At 36.4% G+C, this 21,468-nt stretch overlaps 1 protein-coding gene across 10 annotated transcripts in view; it reads left to right on the top strand.

The window, feature by feature from the left end:
- RASAL2 (RAS protein activator like 2) overlaps positions 1–21,468 on the top strand; it is a gene marked incomplete at its 5' end in the record, with an annotated part of 358,965 nt that overhangs the window by 237,955 nt on the left and 99,542 nt on the right. Inside the window, one exon of one of the 10 annotated variants that reach the window (XM_082704137.1) lies at positions 11,593–11,776. The exons of the other annotated variants lie outside the window; for them this stretch is intronic. Coding sequence (XP_082560263.1) covers positions 11,671–11,776 — 106 coding nt within the window. Of the gene's footprint in view, positions 1–11,592; positions 11,777–21,468 lie in introns of those variants that run through there. 10 annotated transcript variants of the gene reach the window in all.

Raw genomic sequence — 21,468 nt, 5'->3', positions numbered from 1 at the left:
CATTTCCTAGGCTTTCTAACCTGAAATGAATGACCAGTGAGAAACCCCCAGTCTTCATCATTGATTCTTCGGTGCTTCTTTATTAGGTTGTGGGGGAAGGATAGATAGGAAAAGCACTCCTTTCTAGAACAGCACTAACTTTTTGAAAGGTAATCTTCGAATCCTCCTTCCCCTGCTTCTAAAGACTGAGAACTTGAGGTAGCAGAGAGCATCTTCTCCTGGAAGGCTGAAGGTAGAATCTGACCCCAATTACTTTCCACGTTCCTTGAAATGTGAGGATACTTACTGCACTTTGAGTTTATTAAAATTGGGAGGCAATAAGAAATATCTTTCTCAACTTTCTTTTTGGAAGAAAGGGAGGGGAAGAATCTTGTCTGTCTGTGCACAAATCTACTGTAGTGAGTAGAGTGTCCAGACAATTATAAAATCGCTTCAAGTGATGAAGTAGTCCATTACCTTTATAAATTGTACATATACTTTTTTCTTTTAATGTGCTCTTGATTAGGAATCAGGTTAGTTTAAATGAGAAAAATATTAAGGACACTTTTTCCCCTTTAATCTGGATAGGTATTCAAATTTGGCAACAGCTGATAGGGCTAAGGGCATCCCTCAGTAAATAGAGCATTTTTAAATGGCTTTGTCAATAAGTAGGTGTCCAGAAAATAAGTCCAGTATATTTAAAAGCTTCCATGAATGTGAATTAAACGGTGGACCTCCTGCTTGCTTCTGCTAAGTATTAAATTGATAGGGACTACAGATGGCAAATTTGTTTCAGTTTGTATGCTGACTGGGATAGCTCAGTAGTAACTGACAGAGAACTGTGGTTTAGAAGAATTCCAAGGTTGTACTTTAGTTATGAAGGAAGAAAGTGGTCATCATTCCAGGATATCTGCTAAGGCCACTTAAATGCCATATTTGCTCACTCTCCAAAGTGGGTGCATCCCAGCATAAAACAGAAGGCAGTCCATTGTGGGTGAGAAGAAAATAAAAGAGGTTTTATTCCTTTACCTTTTTATCCAAAAATAAGAAAAACTATACTTCACTAGTATTTACAACATAGTTGGAACCCATGCATATAACTTAGAAAGAAATTTACATATCCTAGACGTGTGTCATTTTTTATTGATAAACCATCAGAGAAGTACTGGCCCTGGCTTATTGAGAGTAAGTCTTTTTCTGATTCATCTTTCTATCCCCCATATTTTATATATTCCATTTTTGTGTGAATAAACTTCCCAGGTAGATAATATTATAGAAGTTCTGTCATTTAAACTCATTTAATAGCATGTTTTATTTATCTATTGATTCAACTGTTTTGTTCCAATTTAATCTTATATTAAAGCTCAGATTTGCAGTACGTTCAACTACCAACCAAGGGGCCTGGGTCGCTCAGCTGGATGAACAGCTGACTCTTGACTTCAGCTCAGGTTGTGATCTCTGGGTCTTGGGATCAAGCCTCTCATTAGGATTCTCTCTCTACCTTTGCTTCTCCCCCTCCTCTCTCTCACACACATAAACAAATAAATCTTCAAAAAAAAAAAAATACTAACCAAAAATAAATTGATGAGTTGATGGTAGTGTTTATTTTTTTTTCAGTCAGAGATGTTTTCTGGGCACATTTATATATGGTATTTTAACAATGTAGGTAAAAATAAGTGTATTGAAAGTTTTTGTTAGTTATGGTTTTTAATATAAAAGATAGGTGGAAAGCACTTGATTTTTTTCTTTCGAGTTACCAAAAACATTTCTGTAGTACCATATACATTCTCCATATTATTAGTACTCATTAACTTCTGTCAGGTACCACATGTCCAAAGTTCAGTTTTCTTATAAAACCAACTTATTTTCTCCTCCAAATTGTTACATTTTCTAACTTTAAAGACATTACTTAAAATGATGGGTTTCAAATTGACACAGTTTCCATTGTAAAATTAGCAATAGTAAATTTGTCAAGCATAGCATCAAACAGCCTCATTAAAATGCCCATCAGGTCCAACTACGTCAAATATCCTGAACAGACATGAGAAAATATTTTCATTTATTTATTTATTTGACAAATAATGAGCACTTACTGTATGCCAAGCATTGCACTAGTGTTCAGTGAAATCCTTTTGTTAAGAGATATTTAAAAAAGCAATCAGGCTATCAGAATCATCTACTGGTGGAAAGGAATGAAGCATTCAAGCTGATCTTTTCATACCTTCACATTAGAGACGGTGTATGTGTGTGGCGGGGGGTGTCCTAGCTCCTGATTTTGTAGGCACCTTTGGATTTCTACACAGTTTGTTTAACCAATTTGTGCAGTATCTTAGATCATTGAGCAAATAAAACAATTTTACTTTCCACTTAGTGACTGCCTTTACCCTTCAAACCTCTTTCAAAATATCTAAAAATTTCATAGAAAGAAACTTAAATATAGAGTATCATTAAGAATTTCAGCTCTGAAATAGAAGAAACCCCATCCCAACCCCCTACTGGCTGTTTGACTTTGTTGTTTTTCTAAACCTTTGTTTTCTCTCCAGGCTAATTCTATGTAGTAAACAGGATTAAACATGTGAAGCACTTAATGTATTACCTAGTACATTGTCAGTGCATAATACATTTGATCTTTTATTCTTCTAGTGTTCAAATTATTGCTGGTTATAGGGACAGATTGGAGGAGATAGTACCCTAATGTCTTTCAGTGTACTTAGGTCATAGTCATAATCTTATATGCATAGGTGTATGCATATGTCTGCCCACTCACTCAGTAAATATTCAGGAGCTTCAGTTGCTTGATACTGTGTTCAGTGCTAAATAATTAGTTGTAAAGTTTAACTTTATTTTAGGAAAAATAATTCTTTAAAGAATACTTATTCATTGGTGTGCATGGTGGCTTAGTAGGTTAAACTCTGCCTTGGCTCAGGTCATAATCCCATTGGGGCTCTATCCCATAATCTGGGATAGAGCCCCAATTCGGACACCCACCACCCCACTTTTACTATCGTGTGCACACGTGTGCTCTCTCTCTAAGATAAATTAAATCTTTCAAAAAATAATAGTTCTACATTACCTACTTTCTGCGAAGAAATTACCTGTTCATTAGCTACAATTGTCAATTTATTTACATTTTTTCCCTGGAAAGAAAAGCTTTAGTGTTTGAAGAATCTGATTATCTTTAATTATAGATAGTCATTAACTTCCCTGAACAGGATTGACATTAGTCTTTGATTGACACATTACTTTTGAGCATCTGTTTTATAATAGTGCTACTACCTTACCTTTTTTTTTTTAATTACCTTACATTTTGATAACCCTTTTCAGTAGAGGACATCAAAGTACCTTCTCTTATATGTTTTGAATAGTCATATGATAGGAATGCCTCGGGGCACCTGGGTGGCTCAGTGGACTAATCCTCTGCCTTCAGCTCAGGTCATGATCTCAGGGTCCTGGGATTGAGCCCCGCATCAGGCTCTCTGCTGATCAGGGAGCCTGCTTCCCCCCACCCCCGCCTACTTGTGATCTCTCTCTCTCTGTCAAATAAATAAATAAAATCTTTAAAAAAAAAGAAAAAGGAATGCTTCTAATAATAATAACCTTATTCAGTGGCTTCACATATCAGATGTATTGCTTCCTAAATCTGAATGAGAGAAAATGCACCTTAGCTTTAATAGTTTCTTCACTTCTAATCATGTAAGGTAACATGGCAAAGCAAAACAATGTGTGACTGCATTTATTGATATATAGTTCATATTATAAATGTTAAACTATAGTTTAAGTGTTAAACTATAAATTTCACAGGATTTAACTCTATTTCTATTTCAGTGAAATATTTTCCTCACCAAAATATAAGACAAAGCCATAGTTTGGCATTTACTTTAAACTTTTTTGGGGCAAAGGGTTGGACATATCCAAAGGAATATCAAGATGGAAACACAATTGGTCACATTACTTATACTTTGGTTGCACTTCTTGAAAACTAGTTATTCTTATTTTCAATCCTTTATCACAATAGTATATTGAATACTAATAAGTTTAGTAGTAATCATTCAGAAATTTGATAGACATTATTTTAATGTGATATGGACTATTCCTTTGAATCATACCTGCATTCAATACTTGTAGTGTTAGTCACTGTTCTTTGAAGACAAATTTTTTTTCAAATAAAGGACTTGATATGATACTGAAATAGAATTCATATAGTAGATTTTGCACATAGAGGAATATTTAATTTTATCCTTAAAATATCAACCAACAGGGACGCCTGGGTGGCTCAGTTGGTTAAGCAGCTGCCTTGGGCTCAGGTCATGATCCCAGCGTCCTGGGATTGAGTCCCACATCGGGCTCCTTGCTCCACAGGGAGCCTGCTTCTCCCTCTGCCGGCCATTCTGTCTGCCTGTGCTCACTCTATCTCCCTCTCTCTCTGACAAATAAATAAATAAATAAATAAAATCTTTAAAAAAAAAAACAATCAACCAACATCAGTATTAAATTTCCTTGTTTCGATAATTGTTCTGGGTTATATAAGAGAATGTCCTTTGTTTTAGAAAATACAGACTAAAGCTGTTTTGGGGAAAGGGCATAATATCTCCAACTTTCTCAAATGGTTTGGAAAAGTTGCATATATATAATAAAAATATACACAGAGACTATTTAAGCACAGGTAGCAAAACGTAAAGAGCTGAGGAATCTGGATGAAACGTTTATAGATGTTTCCTGTACTCTTCTTTACCATTTTTGAAAGTTTGAAACCATATCAAAATATAAAATTACCCCCCCAAATCCATCAACTTTACCAGTATTCATTGTCAATCTAAGAAAAGATCTATTGTCATATGTTACGGGCCATTCATTCCTGAGTTTCTAGTATTAATCTTTCCTTGTGTGCAAGAATAATAGAACAGGAATAAAGAGCCTGAGTCAGTAGTTTTGGTTTCTTCCAGTAGGATAGAAATCCCAGATGAATTAGAAACAAAACTGGTACTTATAAAATTGGAAATAACTTTCTTCTGCTGTAACATTTTTTTAAAAAGTCTTGGTACAGAAAAAGCAGATTATATAATACATCTTATTTGGATATCCTCTTAAAGTATAAGGATTGCGTACAAAAACTTGTACAGGAATGTTTATAGCAGCATTACAGGGATACCTTGTTTTATCACTCCTTACTTGTTATAATTTTCAGATGCTGTGTATTTTAACAGATTGAAAGTTTATGGCAATCCCTGCATTAAGCATGTATGTTGGTGTCATTTTCTGATAGCCTTTGCTTGCTTCCTGTCTCTTGTCACGTTTTGGTAACTCTTGGAATATTTCAAACCTTTTCATTATTATTACGTTTGTTGTACTGATCGGTAATCAGTGATCTCTGATGTTAATATAGTCATTGTTTTGGGGCACCACAAATCAGACCCATATACGATAGCAAACATAATGTTTTGTGTGTTCTCACTGTACCACTGACCCACCATTTCTTCCCTCTCACCTTCTCCCTGGGCCTCCCTATTCCCTGAGACACAGCAATATTCAAATTAGGCCAGTTAATAACCCTGCAATGACCTCATAGTGTTCAAGTAAAAGGAAGAGTCATATGCCTCTTAATTTAAATCAAAAGCTAGAAATTGGTAAGCCTACTGAGGAAGGCATGTTGAAAGCCTAGATAGGCCAAAAGCTAGGCCCCTTGCACCAAAGTTAGCCAAGTTAGGAATACAAAGGAAAAGTTCTTGAAGGAAACTAAAAGTGCTACTCCAGTGAACAAATGATAAGACAGTGAAACAGCCTTATTGCAAATATGAAGAAAGTTTGAGGTGTCTATATAGAAGATCAAACCAGGCACAGCTTTCGCTTAAGACAAAACCTCCCACTAAAGATGCGGTGAAGATTGTTGAAATGACAACAACGGATTTAGAATATTACCTAAACTTGCTGATAGAGCAGTGGCGGGATTTGAGAGGGTTGACTCCAATTTCCAGAGAAGTTCTACTATGGATAAAATGCTATCAAACAACATCATATTACAGAGAAATTGACATGAAAGAGTATATCAATGTAGTAAGTTTCAGTGTTGTCCTATTAAAGAAATTGGCACAGCCACTGCAACCTTCAGCAACCACCACCCCAGTCAGTCAGCAGCGATCAACACTGAGGCAAGGCCTACGAGCAAAAGATTACAATATACTGAAAGCCCAGAGGATGCTTTGCATCGCTTAGCATAAAGTATTTTAAAATTTAAGGTATAGACATTTTTTTAAAGATGTAACGCTATTGCACACTTAATAGACGAAGGTATACTGTAAACATAACTTTTATTGCAATGGGAAACCAAAAAACTAATTTGGCTTCCTTTATTGGGATACTCATTTTTTTGCAGTGGTCTGGAGCCAAACCCAGAATATATCTGAGGTATGCCTACATTGTAATACTGCAAAGTGAAAATAACCCAAATATCCCATCCGTGGAATACTAGTTGGCCATTAAAAAGAATGAAGTATTGATAAATGCTACAACATAGATAAAACAAAATTAAATCAGGTACAAAAGGCCACATATGATTTCATGTATGTGAAACATCTAGAACAGGAAGATTCATAAAATTCATAAATTCATAAAAAATTTCATGATCTAAAAACTTAAATTAGTAGTTGCTATGGACTTAGCAGTTGCAATGAAGGGAGAGCGAGTGCTAATAGGCACAAGGTTTCTTTCTGAGGTGATGAAAATGTTCTGGAATTAAATTGCAGTGATGTTCATATAACTTTGTGAACATATTTTCAACTACTTTAAAAGGATGAATTTTATGATATGGGTGTTATACTTCAATAAAGCTCATGTTAAAAAAAAAAAAAAAAAAAAAAAAGTAAGCCGAACAAAGCACTTCTGCCTCAAAGTCTTCCTATCTAATTAAGGATAAGAGCCAAAGACCTTACCACTTTACATGATCTGGCTTCCTATTGCTTCACAGACCTCATCTCCTTTTTTGTACCTTAATCCAGTTTACCTGCAGTGATGATCTGACTCTTATGGCTACCAGGCCTTTTAACTCTTTTTTTCCCCTCTTCCCCCAAGCCTAGTCACCCTTTACTCCAAAGTTAGCGCTCAGAGAAGCCTTCCCTAACTACCCTCTAAAATTGTAATGCTCTCCACCTATACCCCTTCCTTACTTTATTCTTATCCTTGGCGCTGTTCACCCTAACACAAGATATATTTTACTTTTGAATCTCATGTATTATTTTCTCTTCCCCCAAGAATATAAGCTCCATAAGGGCAGAGATTGTGTCTTTTATCCAAAACTGCATCCCAGGGCTTACAATAGTGCTTGGCACATACTGTCACTAATGTTGTCAAATTAGTGCACAAAAATCAGGAATATAAGTAATTGAAGAGGAGTCTACAGTTTTTTTTTAAAGATTTTATTTATTTATTTGACAGAGAGAGACACAGCAAGAGAAGGAACACAAGTGGGGGAGTGGGAGAGGAGAAGCAGGGTTCCCACCTATCAGGAAGCCTGATGCAGGGCTTGATCCCAGGACCCTGGGATCATGACCTGAGCCCAAGGCAGATGCTTAATGAGTGAGCTACCCAGGCACACCGGAGGCTACATTTTTTTACACGCTTTTTGCAACTGAAATTTAAGTTTCCTCTAAGACTATGAGACTAAGAAAGTGGGAAGAAAGAAGTAATTTTTATTTATTTATTTATTTATTTTTTTAGTGTCTTAAAAATAAAATAGTAAAGACAATTATACGGTCCTTAAAATGAAGACTTTATTTGATCCAGGCAAATAATTGTTTATTTCTTAATCATGAAGGCCTGGCTGGGGTCCACAAATACATTAAATATTCAAAAAATGTTGACTGTATTGACAGTGTGGGCCTAAATCAGGAATCAGTAAACTATGGCCCACAGCTGCTTGCTTTCATTCATTCATTCATTCATTTAATAAGGTTGTATTAGATAATAACCATGCCCATTCATTTATATGTTGTCTATGACTGTTTTCATGCTGTAGTGGGGGGAATTAAAATAGTTGTGACAGAAACCATATGGCCCACAAAGCCTAAAATATTTACTAGCTGACCCTCTACAGAAAAACTGCTGTCCTCTGCCTATATCAGCCCTTGTAGGATACAGAATAGTATCTGTATCTAAACAATTCACATTTCATTTCCATCACTATCTGTTACCTAAAACAAGTTTTTTGATCTTTGTTTTTCTCATTTGCAAAAGGACAATAATACCTATCCCACTTGGTTGTTTAAGAATTTTAAATGAGATATATTATATAAAGCACTCACTGAAGTGCCTAAAAAACATTGCAGCCCAATAAGTGTCAAGCACCCACACATACATTACACATACACATGTATGCAAGGAAATGTTAAGGATGTCAAATAGAAATGCTCAGTCACCAAACATTTTCCAGTTACTTATCAATATTTTAGGGAAGTGATGAGTAAAAATAAAATCAACAAATGTCAATAATAAGTACTTACTACGCATGAGGAACATGATAACCCACCAAAATGTATGGGATTTGGTCATTTGTTGAAATGACTGTAGTCAATCATTATTTCTAACTGTCCTACTCACAGTATTACAGTGCCCTTGACTCATTTTTTAGCAAAATGTAGAGCCTACTCTAGAATGTTTACATGTTCAGGTAAGTTTTATTGCTTTATTTTTAAAAGGAAAATTTTACATAAGGAGGATTAATTCATGCTGTGTTCTGGTTGTAAACAAGGAAAAACAGTGTGATGACTTTTACGACAAATTTCAATCCAGAGCTTTTTCTTGGGGTGCCTCATTTGCTAACTCTGTTTAGAGAAATCAGCATTCTAGTACCAGATTATTTTGATGATATCTTTCTGCCTATACTGCCTTTTCTTTAGTAAAATACAGAAGATAAAAGATTTTTTCACTTCCCAGCTTTCATTTTTGGCTGTTGATTTGGAAACTAATGGCGTGGATCCTTACATCAGGAATATATGGAATTCTTTAGTACTTACCTATATAAAATCCCAGTCTCGCTTTCACTAATCATTTAATAAACATTTGTTAATCATCCACTGTGAGCTGGGCATTAAAACAATTGTTTTAGATTAGTAGAGCAGGGGACGCCTGGGTGGCTCAGTTGGTTAAGCAGCTGCCTTCGGCTCAGGTCATGATCCCAGCGTCCTGGGATCGAGTCCCACATCGGGCTCCTTGCTCCGCAGGGAGCCTGCTTCTCCCTCTGACTCTGCCTTCCACTCTGTCTGCCTGTGCTCACTTTCGCTCGCGCTCTCTCTCTGACAAATAAATAAAATCTTAAAAAAAAAAAAAAAACTTTAAAAATTTAAAAAAAAAAAAGATTAGTAGAGCAGTTTTTGGAAAAAATCACTATGTAAACAAATAATTTCAATAATGATAATAATAGGAACAATAACAAAGTGTGGATAAGAAAGCTATTCACTCTGACTTAAGGTATCAGGGAAAACCTGGAGAGGTAATATTTGTGCTGAGTCTCAGTGGATCAGTTTAATATTGTCAGGTATACATGATAGAAAGAATGATACCTTACCAGTCAATCAACAAAATTTTTGAGCATCTACTGTGTGCCAGATAATGCTGTAGACAGTGGGAATACACCAATGAACAAAACAAATGAATTGTATAGATTACTTTCTTGTAGAACATACAAAGACGTGGACATGAGTTGGATAACACAGTCTAGCTATGCCAAGGAGAGTCAGGAGGAGCTGCTATCAGGAAAGAAGCAGGAGCCACATCACACCAAGAAGTCTGAACTTGATGCTCTAGGCCAGTGGTCTCAACCTGGGAGCTCCAGAGATACTGTTGTGTCATAAGGTTCTTACAAAGGGATTATCAATTCATGTTTAGATACTAAGCAAGCATAGATGGTGGATTTTGATAAAATATTTTATATATATCTGTCACCATTTTTCAATTTTCTGTAATTATTTTGAATAATAAAGTATGGATTTTTTTAAACATGAATTCATAATACCTTATTTTTTTACACTTTCTGTCATCTCAATCAATTGATAATATTGCTATAACTACTTTTAAGTTACTGTCTGTTAAAGCGATTAATTTTAAAAAGAGATCTAAAAATATTTAGGCTGATATTTCCTGCCAGTGTTGAAGCTCTTAAAACTTTTAGAACATCTAGACAAAACTTCAGTCAATATTAAGTGAACATTTTGTAAGTGTCGGGCTCTGCTCTAGCCACTGGGATTATAAAGGCTAATATAAAACAAGATCTGTGTCCTCAGGAAACTTAGAGTTAATTGGAGTCCACGTAAAGAACAATGAAATCAACAAGGAGAGGAGGGTCTAGATTCAGGGTATTTTGAGGTGGTAACTCTTAAGCAGTGAGAATTCTTTCACTGGAGGCAGACTGCTAGAATAGGAAGAAAGTAGATTATTGAGAACAGAGCTAATGTGTTGCTAACGCAGGGGAAAACTCTTAGCTTTTTAGGAGTGTTTTTTTCTCATAGCAAACCTAATCAATCAACAGAGAAAAGGGATATTAGTGATTTATGGGTCTCTGAAAATACCTCTATTGCTTGATATTTCTCTGCCTATTAATGAGGTGTAAGCCTGTGAAATAATCTTAAATCCAAGCATGTAAGTGTGTAATGTAAATCATGTTGAAAAATCTATCTGTATCTCACTCCTTCACTATGACAGTGTAAGTGACAGGAGTTGAAGGACAGTCATTCCTTATGTTGGTGGATCTCTGAACCTTCAGCCCAACAAGCTCACTTCTCTGACTTCTTTCAGATTTCAGCCTTCTTTCCTAGTTTCCCTCCCTCCCTTTCTCTCCCTCTCCCCACCCCCTCCTTTTCTTTCTCGATAAGAAAGACAGAGCTATTGACTAGAAGCCCAGAGTTGCCCCCAAGTTCCGACCACCGTCTCGAATTCTTATGAAGTGGACTTGTAATATCCTTAATGTTGCTGTTGGCAGTCAGTTACAGATTCCATTATTGTCGATCAATGCCGTCGCCATGCGAGGTGGGGGGAGGAACGGAGGAGGAGAAGAAGAAAGGAGGGATGAGAGCTTCCTATTCACAGATTTATCAACCTGCCTTTGCTCACAGAAAATCTTCGCAAAGGGGGCTGAGATGCTGTTGAAATAGCTAAAGGAGGAAGGGGTTAGGGGGCTGCAGTTCTCTCCGGTTGACTGAAAGGAAATTTGAAAACCTTTCTTCTCGGAACAAAACAAAATGCTGAATTTGTTCTTTTGCCTTTGTTTTTGTTTGATGATATGCTTTACTTAACTGATTAGCTATTGTGCTGTCTGGTTATCTAAGCTGCTTCAGTGTAGGAACCTGTTTCTTTTTCTTTGAGTATCCTTATTTTTTATTTTCCTTTGCTTTCTCCTGTCATGAAACACAAATCATTATTCAATTTTATCCTGGCTTCTCTTTCTGGCTAAAGCTTAACACTAAGAGACAGAAGAACAAATCTCCCTTCCCTTCTCTTCTGTCACCCTCTTTTAACCCTCTGTTTCCTTCCCCCTCCCCCCGTTGTGTTAGATTGATGTCACAGAGACAGAATTCAGAGTGGAGGGAGGATCACATTTGTTCTTTCATCATTACCGCCTAGCCAGCAATTTAAGTATTGGATCCCCAAGAATTTAGTCTTTGTATCTTTCTTTTCCCACTCCATCATTCAGTAATTGTGCTCTGTATGGAAAAGTTTTCTGGCTGGAGAATGAGTCTCCTTTCCCCCGGTGATGTGGCCGAGTGGTTGGATAGTAGCACCGAAGAGGAGAAGAGCCTTCTGTCATTTCTGGGTACGGTAGGGCTCCGCTTGTTCTTTTAACCGTTTGTTGTCTGAACTTCTCTGACTTTGGGGAGTAAGACCCCAGATTTTCTAAAATCCACTTTTATATTTTTAAAAGGGGGTAGAGGAATTAAGAGGATGTGTTTAAGTTGTTTGCTTTTCAAGGTTTGTTTATGTCTATAGAAAGAGTGTCACCAACATTCCCTATGAGAAATAAGAGACAGTTTGCTTTGCTTTAACAAAGAGTTCTAGCTCTGTGCAAAGCTTACTGTCATCTGGTCAGCTGTTTGTGGTATTTAGATAACTTCTACCAGCCAAAAGGTATTATTGTTTTACTATACCTCTTCGTACAGTGATTATGAGGCTTTCCTTGTAAGAGTGCCAGTGGGCTTTGTGTGCAAGAAAAGCCAACATATGGATTGAGAAGTAGCTTTTATGCAAGGTGTGAAATATTTGTAATGTTCATTATCAAGGTTTCTTCTGAATATATAACATAGGACACACGGACCAGCAGTTACTTAGACTTCCTATTTATGGATGCTTTCTAATAAATTTCTGAGTAAAGCAATTATTGATCATGGAAATATTGATATAATAAATTCATTAAAAAGTTAGGTTATAAATCAGTTGTGTCATCAATGTAATTGATGCACAAATCCTATTTGTGAATGTTTTAGTTAGCTTAATAATTATCTTGACTTTTTAAAATAAATTTGATTTATCTTATAATACATATTTTCACTAAATACAGATATACCTTTCTTATAAGTGAGTAAAATTTATGGTCTTCTAATTTATTCCTCATGAGTTTTAGCTATAACCTAAGAATAGTCTTCTGCTATTTCAAAAGATATCTGTCTTTAAAAAAATTTTTTATTATATTGAACATAAGTTTCTGTTTTGTTTTATTTAATTCAATTATGTTGTCAATCTTAACATTCTCTATATGATTTCTTTTTTTGTGCAGTTTAGATGGAAAGGGTCATCCTAATAAGATCTTTTCTAGTTCTATAAAGACTCAGGTATATATATATTTTTATATTAATTCTAATCTTAATTTGTTTATTATAGCCTCACTTACCTTGGATATTTGGGTGACTTTAAGAAATACGTGTACCTCGTAAATTCTCATTTCTCTGAAGCCTAACCTCTTCTACCTGCTTCCCATTCCGCTCCCCTCCAAATGCATAGAGAAACGTCAGTGAGGAAAAGCGAATACAGATATCCCCAAGTAAAACCAACCACTTAAACCCTATTGCATCACGGGAAAGGAAGGTAGAGTCATGAAACATCTTTCCCTTGCTCTTGCGTGATATTTATCTGTATTCTAATTATCTACTCTCAACTTTAATTTATTTCTTTTTTTGGCCATTACCCCCCACATCTAAAAAGAATTTGATCAAATACATAGAGTTGGGCAAGTAAAATGTAACTACAGTTTATGCCCCCTCCCGCCCCCACTCCTGTCCTCTGTTTATGAGAGTTAACGAATTCCTCTTTAATAACAAATAGAGGTGGTAAGGACAAAGAGTGTTATTTAGAACATGCTTAGAAGAAAATTTCAAATTCCTACAGATTATCCACTAATGGAAGGAAACCTTAACATTCATAATAGTTAAAACGCAGATAAGACAGTAGTGATTCTCTTCAAGGGCCACAACAGGTTTAGTTGCTGGGAGAGTAGACAGCTCTGGATCCCCTGTTCTGCCATGGTAGTGCTGAACCCAGAAGTCAGCAAGTCTTATTTGGGGGATTGAATCTCTCTCCTGACCGGCAAACGCCTCCATCTGTGGATAAACAGGAATTTACTAAGTTCTTCCAGAAGAACTAGGAGGAAAACTGTCTCAGATACAGTTTATAATATTGTGTGGACTAAGCAAAGCTCTTATGACATCATGTGCTGATATAGTTACTATTAATTACAACATGCTTTTCCCAGTGAAGATACCAAGAGAAAAATAAGAAACCTGAATCTACTTTATGGTGACTCGAGGATGAATGAAGCCAAAAGAGTTGTTGTGTCAAAGAACATATCAAATTATGCTCTATTTCCCTAAGGAAATATTTCTAGGAGAGGAGATGAGAGGAAGGCTCTTTGTGTTGGTTAGTCTTTTACTACTTCACTTCTGAATAGCCACTTAACTGATGTTCAGGTCTTCCTATTGATTTAGTGCAATGCTGATTTGATGAAACTTCGTAAAAGTGTGCTGTGCATTACTCTATTCAAAAGCCCTCCATGGCTCCATCCTCATCTACCAGATGAAGTCAAAACTCCTTACTCTGGAACTTATTCTAGCCCTTCTATTTGACATTCCGGTACCTTTGGGAAGGGATGAAGGGGCCCTTCGTCCCACTATGGATTAACTTTCTATCTCTTACACAAACATTGCCCTTTGCTACCTTCCCACATGCTATCTCTTCTATTGGCAGTGTCCCTTCATCTAAACTGCACTCTCCATCACCCTGGCCCTGTTTCAGATCTTCCTCATGAACAAAATACCGTGCTAAGTACTGTGGCTGCATACAAGGAAGTAGAAGATAAAGCTGCTTGTGAGAAATGTAGAGTTTGGTTGGGGAGAAAACACAAACTATGCACAATTAAGAGAGAAAGATTTCATGATAATTCAAAACAGGAACAGAGAAAAGAAAATAAAGCAGTACCTGATTGTGAAATGATTTATCTAGGCAAAAATTGCCTTGGGAATTTGAAGTACGGGGACATCATTTTCAATTAGGAACACTGAAAATTCCTTTACACAGATAGGATTTTGTCTGAATCTTAAAAGATAGAGCGGATTTTTATAGAAATGAGATTTCTGTATGGAAAGAGTGTCATGAGGAATATTAAATTATGTTCATGTCTAATGAACAAGCTGATTTGAAAGGAATGGGAAGTTCGTGTAAAGAAGTGATGAGAGACAATACTTGAAGCCTATTTGGAGGCTCACTGGGTACAACCCTTCCTGACTATCTGATAAGTAACAATTTTATCCAGAAAGCAGTTGGGAAGAATTAAAGATTATTGAGTAAGAAAAAGTGTGACCAAAGTAATTTATTAGGAGGACATGTGAAAGTGTCTCAATAGGGGGACAAGACCAGAAGCAGTTAAGCCTGTTTGAAAGCTATCAGAGAAGTCCAGATGTGGACTAAGTGCCTCTATTTTAACACTTCACTCCCTACAGTATTATTAGTGGTTTGCTTATTTGTTGTTAAAACTAGATTGTGAATGCCTCTATAACAGGGGCTCAATCCCCTGCCTTTTCAGCACCCATTACATTCTAGGTACAGAGGAGTATTTGTGCAACTGATATGAATAACTTGAGATGAAAAGATGGAGAGATTACAAAAGATCTATCAACGGAATTGCTGACAGATTGGAGGAATGGGGAAGAAAATAAATCAAGGATTTTTTGAATTTGGGAGGATGGTGGTTACTATTAACAGAAATAAAGAAGTTGGGAGGGGAGCCAGTTTTGAGGAACAAAAGATGAGTTCTATTTATATACATTGAGTTTGAGGTGACTAGTATATATTTGTATAGATATGTAGCTCTAATGATTAAAAATGAAGTCACGGATAGCAACATTTGGGAGCCATCTAGAGAAGAAAGGTAGTTGAAGTTCTAAGTATCTGTAAGTGATCTACTATAGAGAAACTGTCAAGAAATAAACATAGGTGAGGGACTGAACCTTGAAGAATACCAGTCTGGGGGAATGTGGTGGGGTGGGGTAGAGAAGAAGAGGAGATACAGAGGGAATGATCAAAATGGTAGGAGGAAAGCCAGGATGGTGTGGTATTGCAAGTACTAAGGTAGAAAAAGGTCAACAATGTCAGTGATTACAAAGAACAAAAGGAAGTCAGGAAAGGCCACTGGATTTGGTAATTAGAAGACATTTGATAACTTCTGAAATTATCAGTTCTTTTTCATTCATTAGAGTTGAAGGAAGAGAAGTCGTATTTTATAATATTAAGAAAGACAGCAGATGGTGAGATAGTGAAAGCCACAGGTTACACATGTACCTGGAGACATCTGTGACTAATAAACAGGAAAAGTGCCTTTTTAAAAATTGGGGAGACTTGTACATATTTTTGGTATAGAAGAGAGCAAGATATTGAACCTATTAGAATAACTGAGAGCAAAAAATCCTTTATGAGTTTGAGAGAGCGTGGGAGTAAGGGGACAGGGTTAACCTTTTGAAAGGAGAAACTCATACGGGAATCAAAGATGCTTGTAGAGATTTAGCAGTGGAAAGTAGGGAGGATGGGGGAGATAACTACTATTGTGTTAATCTATGGCATTTAACTTAACTTAACCAATCTTTTTTTTTTTTTAAGATTTTATTTTAAATTTATTTATTTGACAGAGAGAGAGCGCACTCACACACAAGCAGAGGGAGCAGCAGGCAGAGGGAGAGGGAGAAGCAGGATAGAAGCAGGCTCTCCACTGAGCAGGGAGCCCGATGCACAGCTCTATCCCAGGACCCTGGGATCATGACCCAAGCTGAAGACAGATGCTTAACCCATTGAGCCACCCAGGCATTCGTAACTTACCCAGTCTTGCATTGCAGTTAGTTGTGTGTCCACTTAGTACTCCCCTGTTTCTCCATGGTAGGGATCTTCACTTAATATCTTGGCATCTTCCGGAATATCACTGAAGAGGTTCTTAGTAAATATTTAATTTTCTTTCTTTTTTTTTTTTTTTTAAAGATTTTATTTATTTATTTGACAGACAGAGATCACAAGTAGGCAGAGAGAGAGGGGGGGGGAAGCAGGCTTCCTGCGGAGCAGAGAGCCCGATGCGGGGCTCAATCCCAGGACCCTGAGATCATGACCCGAGCCGAAGGCAGCAGCCCAAACCACTGAGCCACCCAGGCGCCCCTAAATATTTAATTTTCAAATGAATGGATGCTCTTCAGATACCCAGAAGCTTGAGATTCAGCCATTTTCAACAGTTACCCCAGTTATCCTGTCAGAGCTACCTTTTTCCCTCCTTTCCTACACTGTTCTCTATGCTCATATCTGCAGGCACCACTGAAGGTACATGGGTAGCATTTGCAGTTATTTTAGTAGGTTTTAATTGTGTTTTCCAAATTCTAGAATAAGAAGGAAAATTCTCAAAAATTGTATACTACTTCACATTTTCTAAACTGAATTTAAGGGATTTTTTTTTCATTAAGTGAAGTTATTTGATAGAATAGTTCTATAAGAGAATATAATTTTGGCAAAACTTAAACATCGTTAAGTTTCTAAATGACTCTGCTGGCTACAGTTAATTATTTGGTATTGGTAACTATTATCTGATTCCTAAAATTATGCCTAACCTCAAGGGGAAAGTATATTCAAAAATTAAAACTCTCATTTCTGACAAAATGGCAGATGTCCTGAAAAATAACACAGAAACAACTAGAAATATATTAATGAAACAAACATTTTATTTTTTTAAGCCACATTTTTAATGAAGGTTTTATTTGTTTATTTGAAGAGAGCAAGCATGAGGGGGGAAGGTAAGAGGGAGCCTCAGTAAGAGGCTGAGCAGGGAGCCTGATGTGGGACTCCAATCCAGAACTCCAGGATCATGACCTGAGCTGAAGGCAGTTGCTCAACCAACTGAGCCACCCAGGCCCCCTGAAACAAACATTTTAAACTACATGATTGACCTCTCTTCTTGGGAAAGAAAAGAAGTCCCCTGGAAGAGAAAAAATAAAGCTAAATATCTAGGTAGTAAAATTGTCGTGAGGGCATTTGCCAGTATTAGAATTCCAAAATGTTAAGTTTGGGGTTTTTGTTTGTTTATGTGTGTGTGTTAGGATTTTATTTATTTATTTGTCAGAGAGAGAGAGAGAGATAGAGAGAGAGAGCACAAGCTGGGGAATGGGCAGAGGGGGAAGCAGGCTCCTTGCTGAGCAAGGAGCCTGACGTGGAACTTTTCCCCACAACTAGGGAATCATGACCTGAACGGAAGGCAGACTCTTAACTGACTGAGTCACCCAGGCACCCCTAGAGAGTTAGGTTTTAATAGCTACAAGATAGGAAATGAGCCTAGACTCCAAACAAAGTGAGGAATTAGAATGGAAATCCTTGGGGTACCTTACTGCCCCAGTCGCAGGAGCATGTGACTCTTGATCTTGGCATTTTGATTTTGAGCCCCACATTGGGTGTTTTTTATTGCTTAAAAAAAATAAAACTTAAAAAAAAAAGGGACCAAAATCTTCACCCTATTGTTCCTCATAGGACTAGGTCCCTTGATAACTGAAAATAAGAAAAAAAATCTGGTCACTGAAAAATCTTCCTTGTATTAGACTAGGCTACTGGTCAGGGAGGAAAGAGGATAAAAATCCCCTGGGAATTTATAATCACATTTCTGATAAGATAAAACTAAAATAGTAGACAACAAGATATGTGTTAGGTAGGAAGGGGGTAATTCAAACTGAAGTTTCTTAAGATCATTGACTTATTGAAGAGAAGGATAGAAATCAAGATTAACATTAGACTCTAAATATATATGTTAAAATGTTAAGGACAGCTATTAAAAGAATAGAAATAGAGTGCATGATTTCAAAAGCAGTAGAGGAGAAAATGAATTTTTAAAACTTGATCAATCTGAGCAGACAGAAAATCAGGAAAAAAAGCATTTGAAAAAGTGAGTAGAAAACACACTAAGATGGTAGAAATAAAATCCAACTATATCAGAGAACACAGTGTTTAAAATGTTAAAAGGTTAAGATAACCAGACTCAATTTCCTTTTTAATGTTGCGAATGAGAAAGACATAAGGACCCAGAGGGTTAAAAGTAAAAGGTTTGGAAAAAGATTTCTTTGGCAAATTTAAGAATGCTAGCAATGATATGAAATCAAGATAAAATGGGACTTTATGACAAAAACCATTACTAGGAGTAAAGGAGGTCACTTAATGATAAAATGTAGAAATTCCTAGAAAGATACTACAATCTTACATGCATCCAGTAACAAAGTCTCAAAATTTATAAGGCAAAAGTTGACAGAAATATAAGGAGAAATTGATAAATCTACAATTCTATCCACAATAATTAGTAAAGCTATAGAAGACATAAAAAACACAATAAGCTTGAGTTAATGGACATGTATTGAATCCTGATTCCAGCAATTATATAGTCTTCTCATACACATATGGGATCTGCATGAAAACAGTCCATAGATTGTGGACATAAACAAATCTCTATAAATTTTAAAGCCTTTGTATCATACAGAACACATCTCTTGATCATAGTTGAACTAAGTTAGAAATTAGTAACAAAAATTTACATTACAAAACTTTCCTGGGACACCTGGGTGGCTCAGTCAGTTAAACATCTGCCTTTGGCTCCAGTTTTGATCCTGGGATCGAGTCCCACCTCAGGCTCCTTGCTCAGTGGGGAGCCTGCTGCTTCCCTGCTTTGTGCGCTCTCTCTGTCTAACAAATAAATAATTAAAATCTTAACAGCAACAAAAAAACCACACACCTTTACTTTTAGAAACTTTTAAAGTTGCTTATCTATAACTCTTTAGTCAAAGAAGAAGTAATAATAAAAATTATAAAATAGAACTGAACATCCTGAAAACAGTACATATCAAAACATCCTGAAAACAGTACATATCAAAACCTGTAGGATATTGTGAAATAGTTATTAAGTAAAATCTAACAACCTTAACCTTTTGTACTGAAAGGGAGAAAAGCTGAAAATTAATGAGCTAATTAAGCATTTATCTCCAAGTTAAAACATGTATATCTCCAAAGAAAGTTTAGGGAGAGAAATAGTGAAGATAATAGCAGATGATAATGAAATGGAAGACAGAAATAAATGTAATAGAACCAATAAAGCCAATAGTTTTGGGGACGCCTGGGTGGCTCAGTCGGTTAAGTCGCTGCCTTTGGCTCAGGTCATGATCCCAGGATCCTGGGATGGAGTCCCACATCAGGCTCCTTGCTCAGCGGGGAGCCTGCTTCTCTCTCTGCCTCTGCCTGCCACTCTGCTTTCTTGTGCTCTGTCTCTCTCTCTCTCTCTCACACAAATAAATAAATCTTAAATAAAAAAGCCAAGAGTAGTTTTATTAGAAAATTCAATTAATATAGATGAAACTGTCAAGATTTGATCAAGACAAAAAAGAAAGCACAAAGGAACATGTTAGAAATGAAAAGGGGACATAATTATAGAAAATCGGAGTCTTGAAAAATAGGACTCTCTCATAAACAACTTTATGATATTTGGAAAATTTAGAGAAAATGGACATCTTATTTGGGTGGGAAGAGGGAGAGAAAGAATCTTAAGTAGGCTCCACACCCAATACAGAGCCCCACACAACTCTTGATTTTGACCTGAGCCAAAGTCAAGAGTTGGACATTTAATTTTCTGAGCCACCCAGTCACGCTGAGAAAGTGGATATTTTAAAGAAAGGTGTAAGTTATTAAACCTGCTATGGAGGAAACAGAAAATGTAAGTAGGCTTATAACTGATAACCGTGAAAGAGACTAAATCAGTATCTTAAAATCCGTCATCTGTTGTGGTTTGATTTCTCATGAGGCTTGACTTCTGAAAAATAATGAATGCTGGATTACACTTGCATTACTATTTCCAATCAATGGCAATTCAGTTTTTCATGAGAAATGAACAAATTAACTTTCTGATATTGAAACTGAAAAAGAAGCAAAAAATCCTAAGAGTCATGCTAACCCTTAAGTATGACAGTTAAATCTCTATTGCGTCCCACAGGTGGTCATGGTTCCCTTTGTGTTTAAGTCTTACATCCTTCATTTAGGGAATTTCCTTAGGAAAAGAAAAAACTTCTTTCAGAATTTTTTCTGAGCAGGATGTTCAAATAAAAATTTTAAGAAAATCAAGCCGAGGGGCGCGTGGGTGGCTCAGAGAGTTAAGCATCTGCTTTCAGCTCAGGTCACTATCCCAGGGTCCTGGGATCAAGCCCGGCACCAGGCTCCCTGCTTTCGGAGAGCCTGTGTCTCCCTCTCCCTCTGCCTGCTGCTCCCCCTGATTGTGTTTTCTCTCTCTCTGTCAAATAAAAAATAAAATCTTTAAAAAAAAAAAATCAAGCAGAACAGATCTCTAAAGAAAATGAAAATGAATAAGATATCAAGAATTAAACCTTATTATATTTAAATGTGCTTCTGAAGAAAACCTGGAAATTTGTGAATTTTCAAAAAGAATGATGCCTAGAAGGAAATACCTCAAAACTTTTAAACCTAAGCTTTCATGAAGCTTATTTATCAAAATCTCAATTATAACTGAAGAGTAAAATTAATATACATAAAAAGAGCAATTATTTTTTTTTTAAGATTTTATTTATTTATTTGACAGACAGGGATCACAAGTAGGCAGAGACACAGGCAGAGAGGAGGAAGCAGGCCTCCTGCTGAGCAGAGAGCCCGATGTGGAGCTCGATCCCAGGACCCTGGAATCATGACCTGAGCCAAATGCTGAGGATTAACCCACTGAGCCACCCAGGCGCCCCTAAAAAGAGCAATTCTTAAACTTAACTATATGTTTCACTTTAATTCTATATGTGAATTAGAAATAACTAGAAAATGTATTATTATGTATTAAATTTTTATTTAAATTATTAAATTTTGTATTGAACCATATGAAGTTGTATACTAAATGATATTTTACCATTTGAACATTCAAAAAAAAGGCAAGTCTATATGACCCAATGTGGTTTTTTTTTTTTTTTGACA

This window comes from Mustela nivalis, assembly GCF_964662115.1.
Source record: "Mustela nivalis genome assembly, chromosome: 16".
NCBI lineage: Eukaryota > Metazoa > Chordata > Mammalia > Carnivora > Mustelidae > Mustela > Mustela nivalis.
Note: the sequence above shows the minus strand (reverse complement) of the source record. Positions and strands in the feature narration are given on the sequence as shown.